The 23682-nt window shown below is 37.1% G+C and overlaps 3 protein-coding genes across 3 annotated transcripts; 2 read left to right on the top strand and 1 right to left on the bottom strand.

Moving 5' to 3' along the window:
• Positions 1–579: 579 nt before the first annotated feature.
• Positions 580–5148, top strand: LOC133707083 (FRIGIDA-like protein 3). Its single transcript, XM_062132618.1, has 4 exons — positions 580–2522; positions 3569–4117; positions 4263–4435; positions 4546–5148. Exons 1-4 carry the CDS (start codon positions 986–988, stop codon positions 4774–4776), a joined length of 2490 nt encoding a protein of 829 aa, XP_061988602.1. The 5' UTR covers positions 580–985; the 3' UTR covers positions 4777–5148.
• Positions 5149–14965: 9817 nt separating this feature from the next.
• LOC133745963 (calcineurin B-like protein 1) lies at positions 14966–19264 on the top strand. The gene is made up of 9 exons (XM_062174119.1): positions 14966–15258; positions 15972–16112; positions 16621–16703; positions 16855–16914; positions 17317–17425; positions 17531–17583; positions 18345–18425; positions 18772–18884; positions 18978–19264. Exons 2-9 carry the CDS (start codon positions 16034–16036, stop codon positions 19039–19041), a joined length of 642 nt encoding a protein of 213 aa, XP_062030103.1. The 5' UTR covers positions 14966–15258; positions 15972–16033; the 3' UTR covers positions 19042–19264.
• Positions 19265–20336: 1072 nt separating this feature from the next.
• On the bottom strand, positions 20337–23444 carry LOC133745404 (U3 small nucleolar RNA-associated protein 18 homolog). The gene is made up of 2 exons (XM_062173469.1): positions 23157–23444; positions 20337–22279 (listed from the first exon to the last, which is right to left on the bottom strand). The coding sequence occupies exon 2, from the start codon at positions 22251–22253 to the stop codon at positions 20574–20576; it is 1680 nt and encodes a 559-aa protein (XP_062029453.1). The 5' UTR covers positions 22254–22279; positions 23157–23444; the 3' UTR covers positions 20337–20573.
• Between the last annotated feature and the right edge of the window lie 238 nt (positions 23445–23682).

Raw genomic sequence — 23682 nt, 5'->3', positions numbered from 1 at the left:
TTCATCCCATAAGATCTTGTCCTTAAGCAAAAGAACTAAATATATTTCAAGTTGTAATATATTTTTTTTCCTTAAATCAAGTCTAAACTTTATTACTGTAAATGTGGTGAATTGTAACAACGTGGAGGTCATGGTTTAAATTTCACCAGTAGTATGAGATTGTGTTTTTTTCGAGTAAAGGTAATATGAGATTGTTGGGCTTGACGGAGTGAATAGACGTGGGATTTTAAAAAGTTAATTATTAAATTATTTCTAACAGACCGGCTCATAATAAGTGCTCGAACCAAACTCTGCTTAGGGCCGGGTCGACCGGACCGTCTTTAACGGTGGCAGTGCTGCGTGAACTGTGGAGTAATCTTAAGCGGCCCGACCCGTTTTTTGGACATACACAGAAAAAGTAGGACAGGTGTCAAGTGCAGAGCTAATAGCTTCTCGGAGAAGCTAAAGTCTGACCTCACTGTTCAGTATGAATATCGTCCGTCCGTTTTGGCTACTTTTAAACGAACGGTCCCCGATCAACTTGGAAATAACCCATAATTTGAACACTCTGATGCCCACTGAAGCATCCTCAGAGCTTCAAAACCTTGCAGAGGAGAAGAGCAGTGGCTTGAAGAAGAAGACGACGACGATGACTACGAAACGTTTCTCCAAAATCGCTAAGAAGAACTGAAACGCTAGCTCAGCACAAGGTATGAGCCCTAAAGTTTCCGACTTGTTTTGTCCTCTGTGTTTGGGTTTTCACGAAATGAACCGTCCGTACATTTTCCGGCTCCGCTAGGTTTTAGCCCTAAAGTTTTTATCTTTCTTTTCTGTTCAGTTTAGTCTAGGTCTTGACGCTTTAGGATGTTATGTATTAGCTACCACCGCCGACGTCCTTACAGTTAGGGTTTTGGGCTGAGAGGGAATTGAGCTGAAATTTGAAAAATTAGGGCACAGAGAAGAATTTAGGGTTTTGAGGTGAGGAAGTGAAAGGAGTTTGAGGAGTATGTTGAACAAGTGCAGTGAGGATATGGAATTGGAAGAGAAGAGCAAGAAAGAGTGTGGTTTGGACCAGAACTCGATTGAGCAATGTGAGAAAGAGATGGAGTTGAAAAGAGGGGAGCTTGATTCAAATCGGAAATCGATGGCTGAATGTTCTGATACAGTTGAATTGAGAGAGGGAAAGATGAGGGAAATATGTGGAGGTTTTAGTTTGCTTAAGAAGTCGATGGAGGAGTGGTGCTGTAAGGTTGAATTGAAAGAGAGGGGGATTGAGGAGTGTGTTGCCAAGCTTGAATTGAAGGAGAAACAAGTTGAATCGAGATTTGAGGAGCTTAATATGATTGATAAGAGGGTTAATGAGTGCCTTGGTGATGCTCAGTTGAAAGAAAAGCAGTTGGATTCTGTTATGAAATTAATACAAGAAGACAAACAGCATTTGGATTGGCTCCAAAAGTCGGTGGAAGAGCATGAAAAACAGTTGGGTTTGGTATCAAATGGACTTCAAGGAAAGGCGAGGGAACTTGAAGTGCAACAACAACAAATTGATTCAGTCTACCATGTGTTTCAGAGGAAAGAGAATGAACTTGAACAGCAGGCCCAAGAGCTTGATTTGAAACGCCAACAATATGAGTCACTTTTCCATCTATTTCAGATGAAAGAGGGGCAGCTTGAAAAGCAATCCAGAGATCTTGAATTGAAACACAAACAAATTGAATCCATCCGCCATCTGTTTCAGATGAAAGAGTCGCAACTTGAAAATCGAGCCAAGGAGCTTGGATTCAAACAGCAACAAAATGATTCAATCTCTCAACTACTTAAGATGAAAGAAAGGGAACTTGAACAGCGGGAAAAAGAGCTTGAACCCAAACAACAGCAAATTGTTTCAGTTTCGCAGACACTTCAGATGAAAGAGAGGAAACTTGAACAACAGGCAAAAGAGCTTGACTTGAAGCAAAAACAATTTGATTCTCAGGTGAAGATGGTCCAGTTGATACATGCACCTGCTGCTAACAATGCCACTATTCCTTCATCTGCAACTGATGAATCCAGGTCCAGCATCAATATGGATGGTCGAGGCTTGCAGTTTTTTATGTATGAACAATTGAAGAAAATTGATTCAATGCGTGCCCAAATGTCGGCTGCTTTTCAAGTGTCATCAGACCCAGGAAATTTGGTTTTGGACGCAATGCAAGGATTTTACCCTTCAAATTCAAATATGGGAAAGAGGGAGACTGATTTTGATCTGAGCTTTATTAGAAGAAGTTGTATTCTTCTTTTACAGGAGTTAAAGAGGATGTCACCACAACTTAATCCTGGGGTAAGAGAAAAAGCATTGAAGTTGGCAGCTCATTGGAAGGCCAAGTTGACAGTGGCCACTGATAATTCATTGGAGGTTTTGGGATTTTTGCGGCTTGTAACTGCGTTTGAATTAACTTCTGCTTATGATGCCAATGAGCTTCAGAGTCTTCTTTCTGGTGTTACTCAGCCCAAACAAGCAGCTCAATTAAGACAGGCTCTTGGTGTCAAAGATAAGGAACCTTGTAAGCTCCCTTTGTGTTTTAAATCTTCTCATTGCATAACATTGACAAACCATAGATGTGACAAAAAATATTTCTGAAATATTTAGATCCTCTTCACAGGAAATGAAAAATGAAAAATGGAATGGTTATAGTTTTTGCATTTGTAAGATTGCAACTTTTACTTTCCCTGTATTATACTTTTGCTGTTTAGAGTAGTCATTTCCTTTTATGCATTGAATATTTTGCAACGATTTATTTTTTTCCTTTTACTTTAGTAAGTACAGTTTCACCTTTTAACTGGCCTAAAGTTGTAAACAGTTTTCTTTGTCCCTTTTACCTACTTCAAGTATCTGGGCTGAGAGTCTGAAACTTCTAACCATCTGATCATACATTTGGTGCTGATCTTTGACATCATTACTAATGCACCACGTAGACTTTTCATGAAAAGTATGCATGTTTACTTTATTTTGTAAAAGATTTGTTTATCTGCATTATTATTAGTTTCACTGACTGTTCATATTTACTATTTTGTATGATCAGCTTTTGTTCTGTGATTTGGTGAATAACAGTAACCAATATAAATGTTAGTTCCCTTGAGCTTTTCAACCTTACAAATTTTGGCCGACCTTGTCCTAAGAATGTTATTCTATTTTTTTCACTAATGGAGTATATTGTTAAAAGAATAGTTAAAAATTAAAACTGAATCTATAATTTGCTTCAATGAAGACGCCCAACCTTGTTTACCCCTCCATGATGCACACTTTGTAAAACTAAATGGTTGTCACTACATCATTTATTTTTGGAATTGAAGATTCTTGAGAAATGTTTCAGATTCCATCTGCTGCTTGAAATATGTGAAACAACCATTTTATGGCTTATTTTCAGCTTTGCTTGTTAAGATTTAACATAGTAGCTTTGCCCGGACACCTGCTCCAACCCCACATCTTACCTCTTGGATCAAGGCACAAGTAACACAATGAATTAATATCTTTTGATAAGTTATATTTAAAATCTTCACTCACTAACCCCTGTTTACTGCCTTTTATTTGTTTCTTGCCATTGCATAGCAACCAACAGCATTTCTCCCCTAGTCAAAGTGGTGGAACCAGCATCTACCAATGCAGCAGCCTTTCCTTCTTCAAATATTCAATCAAATGTCACTAAGGATGCAGGGAATGTGTCGGGGTTTGGAAATATGCCTTTAAGTGGGAATCATTCTATACTGGCTGCTTCTGTTCCATTGTCATCAGACCCAGCTAAACTCGTGTTGGATAGCATCCAAAAGTCTCTTGCTGAATACTTGCGAAATGGAGATTGTGAAGAAAGTATCATGTCAAGTAACATTAGCCTATTGGAGGAGCTAATGAGAGTCTCACCAAATGTTGGACCTAATCTGAAAGCAGAAGCAACAAATCTATCAGTCCAGTGGAAAGCAAAGATGACAGGAAATACTGAGAAGTCATTGGAGGGTGTAGGATTTTTGCTATTTTTATCTACATATGGATTACTTTCTACGTTAAATACTGATGAGATTGTAAAGCATCTTGGGTTGATTTGTCACCATAAACAGGCTCTAGAATTATGCCAGGCACGTGGTTTTGCAGATAAGATTGGTGGTAAGTTTATATTGAGAATAGTTTTCAATTTTTCAGTGTATTATTTGTGCTCCACTTATTTCTTTTAGTACTATGCAATTCTCCTTTTAAGACTCCTATGGAGCAGTATGATATGAACCTCACCATCTTATTTTACACATGGCAGAATTTATTCGGATCCTTGTTGAAAAGAAGCAACTTATTGAGGCTGTTAGATTTATTTTCGCGTTCAAGTTAACTGACAAGCTTTCCCCAGTCCAACTTTTAAAAGAATATTTGGAGGATACAAAAAAGTGTTCTGAAGCAATTTTCATGTTGCAGATATCACAAGATGAAAAGGTACGTTAGCTCTTTGCTGAACTTTCGAACTGCTTTATAAAGTTAATTCTATTGCCATCCTGAATATAGATATACTTCTATGAAGGCTTACTTGGTTTTTTTGCTCACAGGAGAAGGTGGCAGATGGTCTGTTAGGTGATCTAAGAGCTGTGCATCAATACATTAAGGATTACAATCTTGAGTCCAAATACCCATCTGCAGACATTGAAATGCAAATAGTTAAGCTGGAAACAGTAAAGTCTTCCCCTGCCTCCAATGTCGAACAGCAAGAGCAGAGAAAAAGGAAGAAACCTAGTGCTGGCACTTCGACCCTTGAGATCCAACCACCACAACAGGCCTAAGAGAGAATTCATCTTCTCTTCTATATCTTACTATAAAGCTGCCTGTCATGGTAATTTTGAAGGACCGGTGTATATCCTTATTTTGAACGCCCCTTTCCCAGTGCAAAGTGCTGATTATACCTTACCAGCACAGCTGTTTTTGAGTTGCATTGCTTGCATTTTGGAGAAGTACATGTATTTTGACCAACTTTCTTGTAGAGAGGCCCTTGTCATAGAAGGAGTAGTTGAAATGTTCCGAGTAGATGAAGCCCTTGGTACACATGGTCACTGCTACTTTGGGTGGTTTTAGCTATTATATGATTCCAGCTGGTTGGAAAGTTTGTGTTGATTAAACATTTTGATGATTTCAATGATGCAGAATCTAATTGTCCACTGCTCTTCTGTTACGTTAGGTTAAAAGGAATTTAAACTGTGAAGTGTAATACAAATTGAAGCGAAGGTGCAAAAGAACAAAAATGAATTGCAGCACCAAAGACATGAGTAATTGAGTATACATGAGTGCAGATTCTGGTTTGTAGATGAATGTCCCCAGCTATATAAATGATTACCGTAATAGACAGAAATATTAAACCTATGTTTCTTACCATCCAAATTAGCTGGGAAGAAATTGAATTTTGCAATCACAGACATACAGAAAGATACGGTACAATGATGTGGCCACCTTTGCAGTAATAGCGAACTAGCTTCATGTAGTGGTAGACCAAGTAACTATGGCGGTAGACCAACTCTTTTCTTGGTCTACTAGGTCTACCGCTAGTCATTGCTACCACCGGAATTAATGTATGAGTTGGTGGTTCACCAGCTAGCTTGTGAAATTTGCTTGCTATGTTCAATTATTCATGAGTCCTGTATGGCTATATGATCTATTATTTCTATACCCTAATAGCATAGATACTATATACAGAATGCATGCCCTAACAAAATTTTGTCATGGAATAGTCATTTCCTTTCGGGACTTGAATTTCGTCTTGAGCTTGTAACAAGTTTGTTTCTTTTTTGTCAATGCTGGTGGCTGGAATTGTTACAATCGAATTAGTGTGATGTACTACTGTAGACGAAGCCAAGATCTAAACATACATCTGGAACTGGCCTTTGACATCATTAATAGTGCTCTCATGCATCTAGTAAGTGTTTCTTGAAAATTCAAAACATAAGCCATGCATTACTCTTACTTAAATTTCTACTAGTAGGTTTATGTATCTGTATTTTGGTTTGCTCCGCTGATCTTCTCACTATTAACAGAAACTGTTTTGATCAGCTTTTGTGCTACTATTTCTAACGACAAGAGCAGAGAAAAAGGAAGAAACCTAATACTAGCATTTCTGCGACCGAGTGTCAAGCTCCACAACAGGCCTAGAAGAAATACATCTTCTCTTCTAAATCCTCGATGGAAGCTGCCCCAGATGGTAACTACTAGGAGCGGTGTATGTATTCCTAATTTTGAAGATTATAGCAAGCAGCACAGAGATTTTGAAGTGCATTGCTAGGAGTTAGACGAAGCACGTATATTTTGACTGACTTTCTTGTAGAAAAGGTTAGAAAACCTTGACATGGATGTAGTTGTTGGAATGTCTTGGAACCTAGAGACACAAATGTCACTGCTACTTGACATTTGATGCATAAGTATGTGTCAAATCCATTGCTCTAACGTATTAAGGAATTTGAGTTTGAATTGTATTACTAAATAATTAAATATAGCACATGCAAATTTGTAGTCGGTGGTCTAAAATTCTCCTAGGCGGCCGCCTAGGCTCCATCTAGGCTTTAGAACGTGGCCAGTCGCCTAGGCATGCTGGGTTAAAAAAACAAAAATATTCAGTATGTTCAAAGAAATTTTAGTTTGAGTTACGAAATATAGTAAATGCAAAGAAACAAAAACGAATTGCAGTCGGTGTTCTAAAAATTCTCCTGGCCAGTCGCCTAGGCGCGAGAACATGGCAAGCAGCCTATGCATGTTGGTGGTTCTATTCAAACATCTCTATTTACTATATGGACCTCCTTTGATATTTTTACACATCAAACTTTCAATTTTGCCCATATTTTTTCTTTTTCAGTTCTACCTCCTCTTCCCCGTCTCAACTGTTATCTTTGCGACCTAAACTTTGTGACTCTCTCATCCAAAACTCTTAAAATAATTGTTGTGAAGCAAGATGGATGACTTCATCACCAAACTCCTAACTTGATCAAACACTTACTCTCTCCTCCTTTTGTTTTCTTCATCGATGTTGATGGAGGATGGGAATTGAAAGAGCTTTCATCAAGCTCTCACCTTGAATTATGATTAATAAACCTTAACAAAAATTCATACAGAAAATCAAGACCAATTGAAGTAGCAATAGTAGTTGAGAATTGAGAATGATTCACAATCAAAGATATATTGAATTGTGAAAAACGCTTTACCCAGATTCCAAGAGGAAAATCAATTCTAATAATTGCAAAAGACAAAATGAAGCATGAAGAAATTATGAGATTTTTGTTCATTATGCTTTGGTTGTTAATTGTAATCCAATCATGTCGTTAGCAAACTGAAGGAATAAACTTTGATCTCATAAGCCAGAAATCACTCTCCTACGTCCAGAGCAGCGACAACGACGATCATGAAGATCTCAGTTTTTTTTTTTTTTTTTTTTTTTTTTTTCAGGGGTAGATTTGGATTTTAAAATTTTCAAAAAATTAGGGAGGTCTAAATATTCTAAATATTAAATTCAGAGGTCAAACTAGAATCACCCAAAAAAAATTCAGAATAAATTTTTTTTTTGGATCAAATACTTAAAACTAACTTTTAATTTGTAAATACTCATTGTCTCATTATATACTTTAACTTTTTTTTTTCTGTTTTTTTTTTTTCCATATTTTCATTCAATTACTACTACTTCTAGTTTTGTTTTAATTAGACACTTATATATATTATAATAAATAAAATAAAATAAAATAAAATCCACCTAGGCACCCGCCTAAGCGATTAGACGCTAGGTCCCTCTCCACCAAAAATAACATGATTGCAGTACGGGTGGTTCTATTCAGACCTCCAAATTCGTTATTTGAACCTCTCACTTTTTCTGAAAAAATTTAATCTCACCAATTATACCCCTAAATAAAATTTAAAAAAAAAAATTCAATTTCAACTTGGCTGAGTCCTTACTGTCTCTTCGCATATCACTCAATTCTCTTTCTTTCTCTCATCATCTTTGTACATCAAGTTAAAAAATCTCTTGTAGGTAGTTAGCCCCTTCATTTGGCTTTTGCGATTATTTCAATTTGATTTTCCTTTTGGTTCCTTGGTTTCTGGTGGAGGTCGCTAGCTACAATTCATAATTTATATTGTATATTAGATAACTGAATAAATCTCTAATCCTTGACTTTGTGAATAATTGTTCTACTGAACAACTATACAAAACCAGTACTTACAGGTTGCAATATGGGTTTTCTATCATTTCTTCTCAGGATAAGCCGATGAGCTTGGAAATTCCTGTTATGTCCTAAAAAGTGATAGAGATCCAACGACTGAATTTTCTAAAACTCGGTTTATACTATGGGTTCCTTAAGGCTAGTTCATGAGGAGCCGATTTTGTTTTCCCGGGAGAGTCTGATCAAAGTTCATCTTCCCAGAGTTTGGCATCATCAATAATCACAGAGGTTAGGTCGCAGAGATAGGGACAGGAGGTGGGAAGTGAAAAAGGATAGGGTTGGGGTCGAATATGGGTAAAATTGGAAATTTGATGTACAAAAATATTAAAGGAGGTCCAAATAGCAAATTAGGAGGTATGAATAGAGCCACCCTTGCAGTACTAAATGAATTGCAACTTCTGGAAATAATTATCCTCAACCATTTAAATCAATCTGTAATAGACAGAAAAATCAAACCCACATTTCTTGACATCTAAATTAGGTGTGGGAAAATCAAATTTTGCTCATTCAACCGCAACAAGAAGCACCAAAACCTTTGGCCTTTAATGTGGTTAAAAACCAACTCTAGCTAGAGAGTGACACCCAGTTGCCCATACGGATTTTGTTTCTAATTCCATACCCTAATCCATATGGAATGCATGCCCTAAAAGACACAAAAATCAAAAGCAAACCATTCAAGGGTACTTCGAACACATACCTTATTACTTAGTCAAGTATATACTTGTAAATTTTTCTTGCTCTAATATTATTCATGAACCATGCACATCATAGAGAGCAACTTTTCCATACGTAATTACATCTTAATTATTTCTGGAACTCAGTACCATATATGGAATGGATACCCTAAAACAATACAAAAGACAAAAAAATGAAAAACAAACTATTCAAGGATACTTTGAACACAAACCACACCATCGTTTCCAATTGATGAAAAGGAAAAGATACCAACGATTAAAATACAGAAAGGTGAATGCAAAGCGTAAAGAAACCTACTATATATATATGGGAATGAATTTGAACCCAACAAAGCACCCAACCATTTGAAATAGAGGAATAAAGCAATGGGAAAGGAAAGTGATGATGATGTTTGTACATGTAAAACAAGCAAAAGGAAGAAGCAAGACGACCCACATTGTCTAGCTCGATTACAACAATGTCTACAAAGTTCCTCTGCTAACTTTTTCACTGTGATTGAACAAAGAGGTTAAAAGAGTTGTGTTCCAAACACTTCATGTTGAGTTCAATTCTGCAAGAAAATGTCTCTTTTTTCTTGTAAGGAAAAGAAACAAACGTTATCGATTATTGAGTTTTAATCCCGAGTTGTAGTTTTTGATATACGACATATGCTATATGTAATAAGATAATTTGAGCATCTCTAATGAATATATCAAGGCTCAAATTGTCTTTATGCAAGTTCTCAACTTCACTCTACATGCCAAAAATTAGTGACTTCCAAAGAAGGAAGATGGGTTTCTACGCTTTTGTGACATTAGAACCGAATCAAGTCGGAGCTGAAGCATTTATCAAAATTTACTATTGAAGAGCAGACCTATCTGAAAATGTATTTATTAAATTTACTATTTTTTTTTTTTTAGGGGAAAGGAAAATATATTCTTGTGATCAAAGATCATAACGACATTACAAGTTCAATCTAGGGGATCTGAAGATCACTCATTACATTAATTGCTTCACTGACCTTAGTCAGGCAAACTTTCAAAAGGAAGATGCAAAACTAAAATCCAAAAAGGAAGATGCAAAACACTAAAACCCAAAGAGGAAGATGCAAAACACTAATGCAAAATGAAAATGCAAAGAAAAACAACTAACAACTAAATTTATTCATACACAACCCTAGTTCTCTGCATCTGCCCAGACTGGCTTGGGGCCTAGGACCTCTTGGTGTACCCTTCCACCAGACCCGACAGTGAATAGCTTCAAAATAGGATTGTGTTGAGTCCTGCCCCGAACGGGTTAGTCAAAGGGCCCAACAATGATACAAGCCCAAGTCAGAGAGAGGAGGGAAAGTGGCCTTGACCCAACATGCCTAAACCACTCTCACTACCCTCATCCCTGAACCCAGACCAGTTCTTGCCGGAACCCTAGAAAGACTGCCAGAACTGTTGCCGCACCCAACTCAGTTCGGTGGCCTACCTAGACGCGAACCCATGACAGCCATCCCGTTCACCAAAAGCTTGTTCCTGCCGACGATGCAACCGCCTGATCCAATCACGATCCAAGCACCTTCGTCAGCTACCCAATCAATCAGCGACGATTCTCACCGCGCAACAAACAAAGATCCGGAGACCGCCGCCCTACAACTCGAAGCCCAGATCACTACAACCAGCACCGTAGATCCAGACCCGACGCCGCCTTGCCTTGAAGCCCGACTTCCCGCTGTTGCACACGCCCGACACGCACCAGACGAGATCGACGACGGAAGACGTCCTCTAGCAGGCAAGGATCGAAACCGACACCGCCGCTCTGCTGCACAAAACTCTAGGTTTCAGTATGCGGAGCTCTGAGTTTTTAGGAGTTCTCTATTTATTAAAATTTACTATTGAAAAGTGAATCTATGTAAAAATTACAGTTCAACTGTTATCCACAAAAAGAAAAACCTATCGATTATTAGGAGATTCGCTACAGCGGTGCAAACCCTAAAATCATGAATTCAGATGTCAAAAGGTTTCATTCAGAGAATTTAGCTAGATTCAATGTAATCCATCATAGTTGGGAGACATTTTACCACTACTTTGTTAAAACAGATGCTAGAACCCCTTAGACTATTCTACTTTTTCTGGTCTAAGCAATGCCCCCCTACTCCCCTAGGGAGACACTTGTGGCACTCACATTGGACAAGAAAAATGCCTTTTCTATTTCAGAAGCCAATGGATCTCCCGGCCGACGAAGAAGCACTACCGGCGTCCTGCGATACCAGCAGAATATTCCGATGTGGAACAAGTATAGCAACAAATATAAAAATGTAAGGGGGGACAAAGTTTCAATCGATGAGAATCAAAGAAAGGCATAGGCATGATATTCAAAGCTAAAGTTCAAAACTTGAATACTTAACATCATGAATTTACAAACAGTTTTCACATGGAGTTTGTCTTTGGTCGGTCCGGGTGTCGCCCTCTCCGACTGTTCTTCTGAGCCTATGGCGCTGGTTGGTTTGATCCCACGCAAAGTGCTTAACCAATAATTCTTTTGAAAAAAAATTCGAAAAGTTTTTCTTGATAACAAGGAAGAGTAATTTACTTGGGGATGAAACTAACATGAGAGACTAGTTAATTCCTGATTTTATAACCCAAGTGGACGTATAACTTCGACATTTGACTTCTTAATCTGTAAGTAGAAAATCATGAGTTCAATTTACAAATTAGATTTTGAACATTCGGGGTCGACTCATCCAATGACTTATGGTGGTGGATCTCGTAACAAGGTGTAAGTTGACATTTCCGAACTTATTCATTATCTCTCAAACTACTCTCCTGGATCGTTGGCTAAAGTCAAATCAGTTGAGCTTATATCATTGGGAAAGTTTTTCATGGGTTCAGAGAGTGTACAAGTATATATATTTTTTTGTGAAAAAGTATTTCTTGATAACAAGGAAGATTAATTTACTTAGGGTTGAAACTAACATGAGAGACTAGTTAATTCCTGGTTTTATAACCCAAGTGGACGTATGACTCCAACATTTGACTTCTTAATCTCTGAGTAGAAGAGCATGAGTTCAATTTACAAATTAGTTGTTATACATCTTCGATTGTAATTATCGACATTTTCACTAAAAAAATGTAATTTAGATCAAAATTTAGAATTATAAAGAATTTTGCGCAGCTGGTCATCAACAACCATGTGTCCATTCTTGTCGTCATTTATGATGTGTTGTACTACTAAAGAATTTTGAGCATTCGGACTTTCGGAGTCAAGTCATCCAATGACCTATGGTGATGGATCTCATAACAAGGTGTAAGTTGACATTTCCGAACTTATTCATTATCTCTCAAACTATTCTCCTGGATCATTGGCTAAGGTCAAATCAGTCAACCTTGTATCATTTTAGATAGTTTTTTATGGGTTCAGAGTGTGTACAAGTAGTTTTTTATTTTTTTTTGAAAATGTATTTCTTGATAACAAGGAAGAGTAATTTACTTGGGGATGAAACTAACATGAGAGACTAGTTAATTCCTTGTTTTATAACCAAGATAGACGTATGACTCTGACATTTGACTTCTTAATCTGTGAGTAGAAGATCATGAGTTCAATTTACAAATTAGTTGTTATACATCTTCGATTGTAATTATCAACATTTTCACTAAAAAAAAAAATATAATTTAGATCAAAATTTAGAATATAAAGAATCTTGCGTAGCTGTCATCAACAACCATGTGTCCATTCTTGTCATTTATGATGTGTTGTACTACTAAAGATTTTGAGCGTTCGGGGTCGACTCATCCAATAACCTATGGTGGACTGGTGGTGGATCTCGTAACAAGGTGTAATTTGACATTTCCGAACTTATTCATTATCTCTCAAACTACTCTCCTGGATAGTTGGCTAAGGTCAAATCAGTCGAACTTATATCATTGAGATAGTTTTTCATGGGTTCAAAGTGTGTACATGTAGATATTTTTTTTTGAAAAAGTATTTCTTGATAACAAGGAAGAGTAATTTAACTTGGGGATGAAACTAACATGAGAGACTAGCCAATTCCTGGTTTTATAACCCAAGTGGACGTATGACTCCGACATTTGACTTCTTAATCTGTGAATAGAAGATCATGAGTTCAATTTACAAATTAGTTGTTATATATCTTCGATTGTAATTATCAACATTTTCACTAAAAAAAAATGTAATTTAGATCAAAATTTAGAATTATAAAGAATTTTGCTCAGCTGGTCATCAACAACCATGTGTTCATTCTTGTCATTTATGATGTGTTGTACTATTAAAGAATTTTGAGCATTTGGAGTCGACTCATCCAAGGACTTATAGTGGTGGATCTCGTAACAAGGTGTAAGTTGACATTTCCAAACTTATTCATTATCTCTCAAACCACTTTTCTGGATCGTTGGCTAAGGTCAAATCAGTCGAACTTATATCATCGAGATAGTTTTTCATGGGTTCAGACAACCTACAAGTAGCTTTAACTACCTTAGCCAACATGTCCCACAATCCATCATAATTGGAGCACTAGCAGTTTACATAGTGAGGAACAACTCCAAAGAGCAATATTTAGTTACTTCAAGGCTCTTTCGATCCCTTCTCCACATTACAGATATTGAAATTTTTTACCGAATTGATTACAACTCTCAAGTTGATGTTTAAGCTCGTATTAAAGCTTTTATATAAATAAAATCTCTCCTTCTCTTTTCAACTCTTTTCTCCGCAATACCTGTCCACTACTACGTATACTATTATCACTCATTCTAAATACTTCCTTCATGAACAATATATAGTCGTGTCATCTACATTCATAATTCTATTCTCAAATTATAAAACTAAATAACGTCATGCCGAGTAGATCGATTATATGCATGAACAATATCGATAATCGATAATGTCAATTGAAGATTTGAAGAAGATAATCAATAATAGTGGGAAGGGAACCAATCATAATTGAATAAAGTCGCAGCAACCAATCAATCCAATCATAACATCAAACAAAATAAAACCAATCAGACGCCTCACCAAGTTGATGCATTGTCTATCTTTGAGATTCATTATTTGCCACTAAAAAAATTTTCGTAGGATAAGGTATTCTGCTCCAACCATTGACATAAATGGGGGAAAAGTGCAATTGGTAGGAGAAAATTGACTTGCAAAAACAATTTTATTGTCAAACATACATTCTGCAAACCCATACTTTGAAGAGAACAACACTATCAAATTCATGCTATCCTTACTCTATTGGGAAATGTCAACTTAATTATCTTTTCCTCTATGGAAGAGGTCAACTAATTTCATATCATATTGTATCCCCGACCAAATTGCAATAATGAAAAATCATAATCAGCAACAAAAGCAATCCAATGCCTAATAATGTCATCATTTTTAAGCTACTAATAGGAATTCTTAAACTAATCACTATGAATATTATAATGTAATAAACCAACATATATATTCATGTACTTTTCTTTTTTATCGGGAGTGAGGTAGCAAACCACCACATTTACATTAGTGAGTTAGTAACACACTTACCCAGTCACTATTCAGACCGAGGTCCACTACAGTACCCAAACAAAACCAAATTAATCCATAGCCACATTTGCACAAATCCGAAGGCCTCTTAAACCTGCCAACCACAAACTAGAGGGAGTTTGGCTCAAACGCTAGACATGGGGGATTCCATGTTAAGCAGCTCGATCGACCTTAGTCACATTACCATACCAGGTGGTTATATTCTTTTTTATTTTTAACAAGGTGAAACCCAATGCAACATAAGTTTAACTGTGATATACCAAACTTGAAACTCGATGGCCAAACTAACAGTGTTGCGCACAATAAGGTAAACTAGGTCTGGTGTTCGATCCCCTTAAATGTGAAGAAAAAGAAAAGGAAACATCATACCACCAAGGAAAAGCTTTCCTTTCGATCAAAAAATAAGGTAAGCTATCCCGCAGAGGGAAACAAATATAGGGTTAGGGCAAGCATTTAAGCCCATAGTTATTTAATTACGTGATTTGATCTCTGGAATATTCGGATTCCTTTGTAAAGCCCCCAAAATTCCACGTCCCCACCACGCGCTCCAACTCACGTGCACTGAACTTTCTTCCTCCTCCCACCAGCTATATGTTCCATCGATAGTCTCTGTTTCCAACTTCACAAGTCGCAGTTTTAGACAAATCACCGTGAAATTCTCTAGAAACAAACTCAACCCCAGCCGTCCGATCACCTCCCCGCAACCTATTCTTCTGCTTCTCCCACAAACAAACCCATTAAACCAAACCGAATCTCGCAGCTTCAGGAGTTTGTTCTACCTCTGCTTTCCTCTCCTCGTCTCTGTTTCTGTTGCATTTTCGTCCGACCTCAGTTGGCCGCACGCTGAGATTTTCCGGCCAAATTCTTGGTCGGGTAAGTTAACCTTTCCTTACATTGTTTCCGACCGTACGGTTGTTGTTGTTTGGTGGATGTGATAGTTCTGGTCGTTTAAGGTTTGTTTTTGAAGAAGATGTTAGTTTTGGTGAATTTTTCTGGGGTTTATATGATCTGGGTTTTGGTTCAATTTGGTTGTTATTGGGTTTTTGATGCTCTTCTGGTGATCCTTGGTTGTTGGGAGATTGAAGAGAAAAGGACAGAGAAGGAAATGAAATGGGCTCTGTTTGATTGTTGGTTTGATTTTATTTGAGCTCCTGAATTTGTTTCTTTGATAATTTATTTCAAAGAAAATGGGGAGCCTGGCAATTTGGATCCTTTGTATGTGAAAGTTCAAAAAGATTCCAACTTTATTTTATTCTACCTCCTGTTTTGACAAATTTTAAGAAATTGGTATTTGTTGTTTTGGTTTTTAAGATATTGGACCATTTTGATTGAGTTCTTCTTGATTAGACCGTTTCTTTTGAATCCTTGATCAGGTAATTTGATTTGTTAATTTTTTCAGAGCTAAGAATTAAGTGTCTATGTGATTGTCTTATCTACTAATTGTGTATGCATGATGCTGTTTGAATTTGGATATCTGGATGCGAGTTTGAAATGGTTTTGATGTGTAGTGACTGCTAAGCTTTAGTTCAGATTTGCTGGTGTCTTCTTCACTAAATTGGATGTTTTTTGTGTTTTGGGTACAAAAGGAAGCGTAAGGCCTGGGGAGGGGAGGGCTAAGCTAGCCTTGGGTTTTGAGTAAATGTTCTAAATGGGGTGCTTTACTTCTAAAGGGAAACGGCAGTTTCCAGGATACGAGGATCCTGTCTCCCTTGCTTCACAAACAGCATGTAAGTTGTTTACCGTTCACTATTTCATTCTTGGTTTTGCGATATGGTTACCAAGCTCTATACATTTTTGTTTTGATGCATGATAATTAGATGTATTGACATCCTTAGTGTCTGGTAATGGTTGGTATATGTCCCATCCTCTGTTGGAATTTGTTCCTATTAGAACTCTAAAGATTGGAGAACAGTATAAAGTCTCTTATCATGAAGCTTTTAGTTTCCAATCTTTCAATTATTCTTGGCTTTGATGGGTGATAGACTCAACTGTGGCGTCAGGGCATAATGAAGGCATTTGAATACAGTTTGTGAATTGAAATACATTTTTATGCCCGTCTGGCAGGTTAAACTCTCGGTTGGGGCAATCAACAATATCTAATTAGCTTTCCTTCTCATTTATATATTTATCTTCCTTACTGTAAATTTTAGATGTGAACTGCTTGTTTCAACTATCTTGCACGCAACCTCATACTGTTTTTAACAATTGTCTTGTGTGTCAATTTTGATTGCCCAGTTACTGTTAGTGAAGTTGAAGCACTCTTTGAGCTATATAAGAGTATCAGCAGTTCTGTGATTGATGATGGATTGATAAACAAGGTATGCTTGGTACTTTCTTACAAATCTTTAAATTCTGTTTCGAATTTACATATATTTATATGTGGATATTGCTATATTTACATTTGTACATTTAAATGTTAGGTACATCTATTCGAGAATATGTAATTGAGTGGTCTTGTTGAATATGCAGGAAGAGTTCCAGTTAGCCATTTTCAAGAATAGAAAGAAAGAAAATTTGTTTGCAAATCGGGTATGTAATTTATCTTGTTATATCATACTGAACTTATAGGGTGTAGATTATGTTGGCATCTAGAAATATAGTAATGCTGTTAAAAAATAAGAAAATTTACCCATAACATGTTCAGATTGAATTTCTTGTAACTTGGGGTTATTTTCTTATTGTCTAAAAAAAAAAATTGGTTATTTTCTTAAGAAAATTCTTATGCCAAATGACTGATTCGATCGACTACATACATCATCCTGAAGTATTCGATATCCAACTGAATTATAGTGTGAAAATATGCAGCTCCTTTTTGGGAGAGTTGATTTACGAAAAGTAATAACCGGATTTGATTTTGTACCATTGAGGGTATTTTATTATCTTATTTTTCCTAAGTTTTGACTTTTGTTTTTGAACTGACTTGACATGCAGATATTTGATCTATTTGATGTGAAGAGGAAGGGTGTCATTGATTTCAATGACTTTGTTAGATCACTGACGGTCTTCCATCCCAATGCCCCACAAGAAGACAAGATCGATTGTAAGTTTATAGGATGCATGAGAAATATTCACAGAGCAGGGTAGTTTAGTGTCCCACCATTATTATATTGAAATATTTGCCTAAACGGTTTCTATCACTCTGCAGTTTCATTTAAGCTCTATGACTTGGATAACACGGGCTTTATTGAGCGCCAAGAGGTATTTCGTGTTCATCTCCTCCTTCCCCCCCCCTCTGTCTACTCTATTGGGTTATGGCCAGATATTATAGCATATGTAAAGCCAATTAGAAATTTTGGGGGTGGTCAACTATTATGTTCTCTAGTGGAGTGTGACTGTAACTGTAACCATTTCTTTGATGAACTTGGCATAAGTAGCATGTGTTGCACAGAAAATTTAGTTTTAAGTAGTAAACTATATAAAACATTTAAAAAGTGATCAAACCATTATGCTATTATGTTCTGATACTGGCTATATTCATGAAATTCTATCCTTAACCCTCTGCATAGCTTTCTTCAGGTGAATGATAAAATGGAAATATAATTGGTTTGAATTCTCAAGAAAAAGAGATTGGATGTTAAAGTCTGGCAATGTTATAATATATAGTTTGTACTCTTCGAGAGTACCGCATAAATCTCTCAGGTCAAAAGACAATAATACTGTTGGAAGTTGAGAGGAAAAGAAAGTTGCAGCCCATTTTATCAATTTTCCCTCTCTTCCATTGTATTTTAGATTCTTTTTAAACATAGGTATGGTCTTCAATATTTCGTTCTGTATAGACCTTTTGGATACTTATGAAGTTAGGAGGTAGTCTGTGTAATTTATATCTCATTAGGTGTTTTTGTTTCATATACTACCTCTCTACTAGGGTGGCACCTATTTGCATTTTTCTAATGAAGCTTTCACATACTGGAAATGTTAGACCTCCTTGCAATCACCCTTTTTTCGTTTGCTTTTGACAGGTCAAGCAAATGTTAATTGCACTTCTTTGTGAATCTGAAATGAAACTGGCAGATGACACCATCGAGTTAATTCTTGATAAGGTGAGTTGTCATTATTATTGTGCTCAGCATCCGAGGGATAAACATGTGCACATTTGTCTTGTGAAACTCATTGAAGTGCTCCACTGAAATTTTTCAAATTAAATTTGAAGTGTGGATACCTGCTCTTATGTGAGTTTATAAGTTCTAACCTCATTGGGATTAACAAAAAAGATACACTATTTAGCTGTTTAGCTGCATTTTGGTCTACCGGTTTGGAACTGAATTTTACTTGGACAAATTAGGGGTGATGTACAAGTTGAATGTTTCATCATCTTTTCATCTGTTTATCTACTTACTTTTAACAACACATATTAATAAGAGATTTAATTCTCATGTTTGTGGACAGACTTTCATGGAAGCTGATGTGAACCAAGATGGGAAAATAGACTTTTCTGAGTGGAAAAATTTTGTTTCAAAGAATCCATCATTGTTAAAGATCATGACCCTCCCCTACCTTAGGTATGAGACTTATTTTTGCCATCTCATTCACAAATATAAATATTCCAGAGTTTCTGAAATTCTCATGTTCCATCTATCTGAATTGAATTGCAGGGATATTACCACCACATTTCCAAGTTTTGTATTTAATTCAGAGGTTGATGAGATTGCTACATGAGAGACAATAGCTTAGATTGCAGTTAGAGTTCCATTGTCAGTTGCTTGTAATTTTTCTAAAGCACAGAAAAAAAAAGGAAAGAAAAGAAGGTTTGGGTATTAAATGTTGGTGCATCAGGAAATCTTTATAAAGAAAGTTGCTGAAGTTGTAGTAGCTATCTTTGGTCGATTGTAGAGCACCTTCCAGATAATGGAAATTTTCTATCCTGTTTTTCTGTTGGCAATTTTTCTTTCTTTCTTTCTTTCTTATTGTGCATATATGATTTTCTTTGCTAAACAGTCTTTGTGGAAAATGTTCCAGGGCATCCACCACCATAAACGGGTTTTTACTTGGCAAACACAAACCTTTTCCTATGTCCTTTTTGCATTCTTATTCAGTGGTGGATGTAAAAATGAGTAGGAAATGATGATGATATTACAACTTATTGTGTCCATCTTGTGCCAAACTTTCAAAAGAGGCAGCAACCACACGAATTGCAGCCCTCGCAAAACTGCCGAGTGTTTAACATGTTAGGCGAGATGCGTCACTGCCATGAAGAAATGCCATTGCCATCGTTAGTTCGTGTCTTATTGTTTCTCACAACAGCGCCATCGCCACCGATCCTTTGCACCGGGCAAATATGAAGGCGTCTCTGTTATAACTCTATCCGAGTTACTACTACCATAGCATCCTTGGCTCTCAAAAAGAAAATTTTGGAGTTGAAGAATTTTTGCAATGAACTTTCAAAACAGAATATTTTCTAGTATTTCCGACTCCTTTAAATGGCATTGGGGTAACAACTCCATTATATTTCCAGCCCCCACAAAAATATTAAGAGAGAATCTCCAAAACTGCTTCACCTCGTCAGTCTTTTGCGCACATTTTGGGCATGTTGGAAGCATAGAGACCTTGCATCTTGCAAAATTTTCATTGCATGAACCAGAAGGGGTCATCACTGACTGTCGAAATAGAAGAAAAGCACGGAACCAAGCAAGGCGTGGAAGCCAAGGGTCACTGTACATAAACGAGAAACACTGTACTGACAACAACGATGGACAGTTCGGCACAAACAGGTTCTCTTCATTCATATCAACTAGTTCAAACACCAAAGATAAGGCATATTCACACTTACCTCAAGGACCAGAACCACATTGATAGTACAAGTCAAAACCACAAAATTTCCTGCTAAAGGGTACCACCTGAACCATGGATGAATTATGGATACGAGCACCAAGCTGCTATGTATTTATTCTAAAAAAAGAAAAAAAAGTGAATTACATGGAATGTGTAAACCTTGTCATCTGCCAAAAAAAAAATTTGATGTAAAATTTAATAGAACACAAAGGAAAAAAGATTGGAGGTCAAAACTTCAGCAGTTTTATGTAACAAGAAGCCATCACAGTACTGGCAACTATCGAAATGAATCACAAACTGAACTGTCTTTCTAGACCCACCTTACAATGGAATTGTCAGGAAACCTAGCAACCGAAACTTCAATACTACAAGGAATAATACAACAGCATCTTGTTTCTTGAGGTTTCATAACCTTCGTTCTATGCATGATGGTAATGATGCAACTTGTACAGCAACACTTTTCCAGCAGCATTGCCCACAGCCATGAAACCTCCACCGGGACTAAAATCCAAACAGCGAGGATAATGCAGGACCTGCCTTTGAGGAGGCCAGTTGGAAAATACAGTGTATGATGGAACATGTACCAACTTTAAGCTGTCCTTCATGCTCGAACAAATAGCTAAAATTTGAGCATCATTATTGAACTTCATAAAATATACTTTGGTTGTAAGATTCTCGATAGTCTTGACTGGTTTTCTTTTGCCTCCTAAAACCTCATCTCTATTATAAATATTAACAATCCCACTGTCTGAACCAGCAGCAAACAAGGATCCATTTGGAGATGCACAAAGGGCTGTACCATTGATACAACCTTCATCAACCATTTTATAGAAGCAGGCCCCTGTTCTCAGATCCCACTGGTAAACCTGTCCATCTCCACCAGAGCTCAATAGTTGCTTCCCATCATTGGAAAAAGCTAAAGAGCGAACTGTTCCATTCATCTTGAGTGTCCCAATCAATTCCTTTGTTTTAGTGGAAACCAATAAGATATAACCTTCATTTCCCACGAATGCAATCGTACTTGAATCAGGGGAAACCTCAAAAACTTCCAAGCTTTTCTCTTCTCTACCAACCAGGGGACCTATTTTATCAACTTTCGCCTTTACTAAATCAAAACTATAAAAGAATTTCCTCCTTCCAGCTATAATAACCTGAGAACCATCAGGCAAGAAAGCTGCCTTCCGTATGGGACAATCATCAATGAAAATGCTTTCAATTTTAGTATTCCGTTTGCCATCAATCTGAAAAAATCTAAGCGTTCGATCCAATCCAGCAGCAAGAAGCAACTGAGCATTTCTATGAAATTGCACCGAATTAATTGGACCATTACAAGGTTCCTCTGCATTTGCATCCACGAGTGTTGAATATTCAAGAAGTCCAGGCAGCAACTTTCCACCACTCTTCACAACAAGGTCCTCATTTGTACGAAGGAGATCATCAACAGCTCCAACCTCCTTGTAGCCACGGGGCACTACTAAACCATTTTCTTCATCGGAGGATTCATCATCAGAGTATCTATTGTACCTCGACTGTGAATCAAATTGAGACCATTCTGTACCTGGATTCAGCTTAGCATGCTGAGCCCTTAATCGTAGAACATACTCAGAACCAGAAATAAAATTCTCATCCTCTTCCTTCCTCAGCTTCCTCAATCTATTAACCCTAGCGATATTAATGTTGGCCTTTTCCTCTTCCTCATCCATCCACACAGGTTTCCTTTGCTTAGTATCCTCTTCTGAGAATTTTGCATCATCATCATTACCAGGGTGCACAATACTTGCAGAACGGTCAACAAAGAATAAAGCAGAGCCTTTATCGACCTGGTCTACAGCTTCTTCCTCATCCTCCTTCCCAAACTCAACTGGGGAATAGATTGATCCAAACAAAAAGTTTTCCAGCTTCTTCGTTTCCTTTTCTTGCTCAACTGCCACCTTCTCATCCTCTCCGTTGCGTGCTTTCTTTCTCTTTGTCATCCTCATGATCTCTAAATTAGATTCTTTTCCATCACCGCTGTCTTCATTCCCTTGCAGAAATGAAGGTTCATCAGCATCCATCCTCTTAGTCTTGTGGCCGGGAATGTTTTGTGATATTAAACTCATCTTTCATAAGAACAATGCCTTTGCTTCTGCAAAATCAAAATTAGTAAACTGTGGTGACATGCAATAACACAAAATGACTATCAAAAGTATGTAGAAACTAAAGCATACATCCAGTTAAGTTTGCTTGCATCACTTTGAAAACTCTTATAACGGACAAGTACAAATCTCACACTACATTCAGTTATCGACTTTAACAATCAATTCCTCAAGTTCTAAGCACACACAACAAAATAAAACACTTATGCACAGTATATATAGATACAACGGCTGAGTAATTCTTCTTTCAGTAAAAAATAATACTAAAAAGGAGTGCAGGAAAATTAGGTGGGTGAAGAGAGGTAGAGAGGGGTATCAATGGCACCATCTAAACAACCATTTTTCTCAAAGATCAGAATTTCTGATCCTGAAATGTCATTCTTTATCTCTGAGGCTATAAACTGGATTATGAGTGGCTTAGTCACATCATTTACAGTCCAAATACAGAACAGAGACTACTCATGCCACTAAAGAATAGCCTCTATCTCCGCTAAAATGATAGCCTAGGCCTAGCACATCTTCCAGCCTGAAAGAACAATGCACAATCAAGTTTAAGAAAGAGATTGAAATTTCAATTGCATAAACTGATAGTAGCCTGAAGCCCTCATCACCATTAACACCCAACACTAGTTTCTACAGTCTCCATCATTTTCTGAACTTAACCCATCCATCCAAACTCATAGTTAACCTCATTCATCTAACTTAAAAAACCAGTTACCAACCCAAAATCAATCCAACAAACAACACAAAAATCCAAATTGAAAGAGAAAATAGCAACAGCAAGCTATTTGCCCAAGCACAAAGCTTAGTTCTAAACTCAACAGAATGAAACTCAATTCACAAACAATTGGATTAGGTAATAAATACCTCTGGGGAGCAAATCCGCCGAAGAAGAAGAAAGGTTTCAGAGTAAGCATGGGAGGTTGAGGAAGGGTTTTAGGGGTTTAATGATGGGTTGGGCCTTTGTAATGGGCTGATGTCTTTTGGGCCCATAGTAGCTTTCTGGGTATTAGTACTAGAAAACAGGGGGAAATTTTGGAAGAGAGAGAGGAGCTCGTTTCTGATTTTCCCGCCGGAAGAAAACCCTAAACTCTTGGCAGTTGTTCGGAAATCCTCAAGGGCTTGTTGCGTGCGCCAGGGCTTTGGATCAGATCAAATGAATCGATTTTGGGTAATCCCACATACTAATATACACGATTACTGTAGTTTTTAATTTTTTTTTTTTTAGGTTTTTTATTTTCATGAATTTTGAATTTCATTGAAGGAGAAAGCAATTAGGGTTGTTTGCAGTGTTGCACGTAGTCCCCTTTTATATTGATAAATTTTCAATTCTTATTTTGTTTCTTGCTCTCTGATATTGGATTTTGGTTCCAACTAGTAGCTAGACTGATAG

The sequence above is a fragment of the Rosa rugosa genome, chromosome 4 (genome assembly GCF_958449725.1).
Source record: "Rosa rugosa chromosome 4, drRosRugo1.1, whole genome shotgun sequence".
Lineage (NCBI taxonomy): Eukaryota > Viridiplantae > Streptophyta > Magnoliopsida > Rosales > Rosaceae > Rosa > Rosa rugosa.
This window is presented reverse-complemented; position numbering and strand designations above follow the sequence as displayed.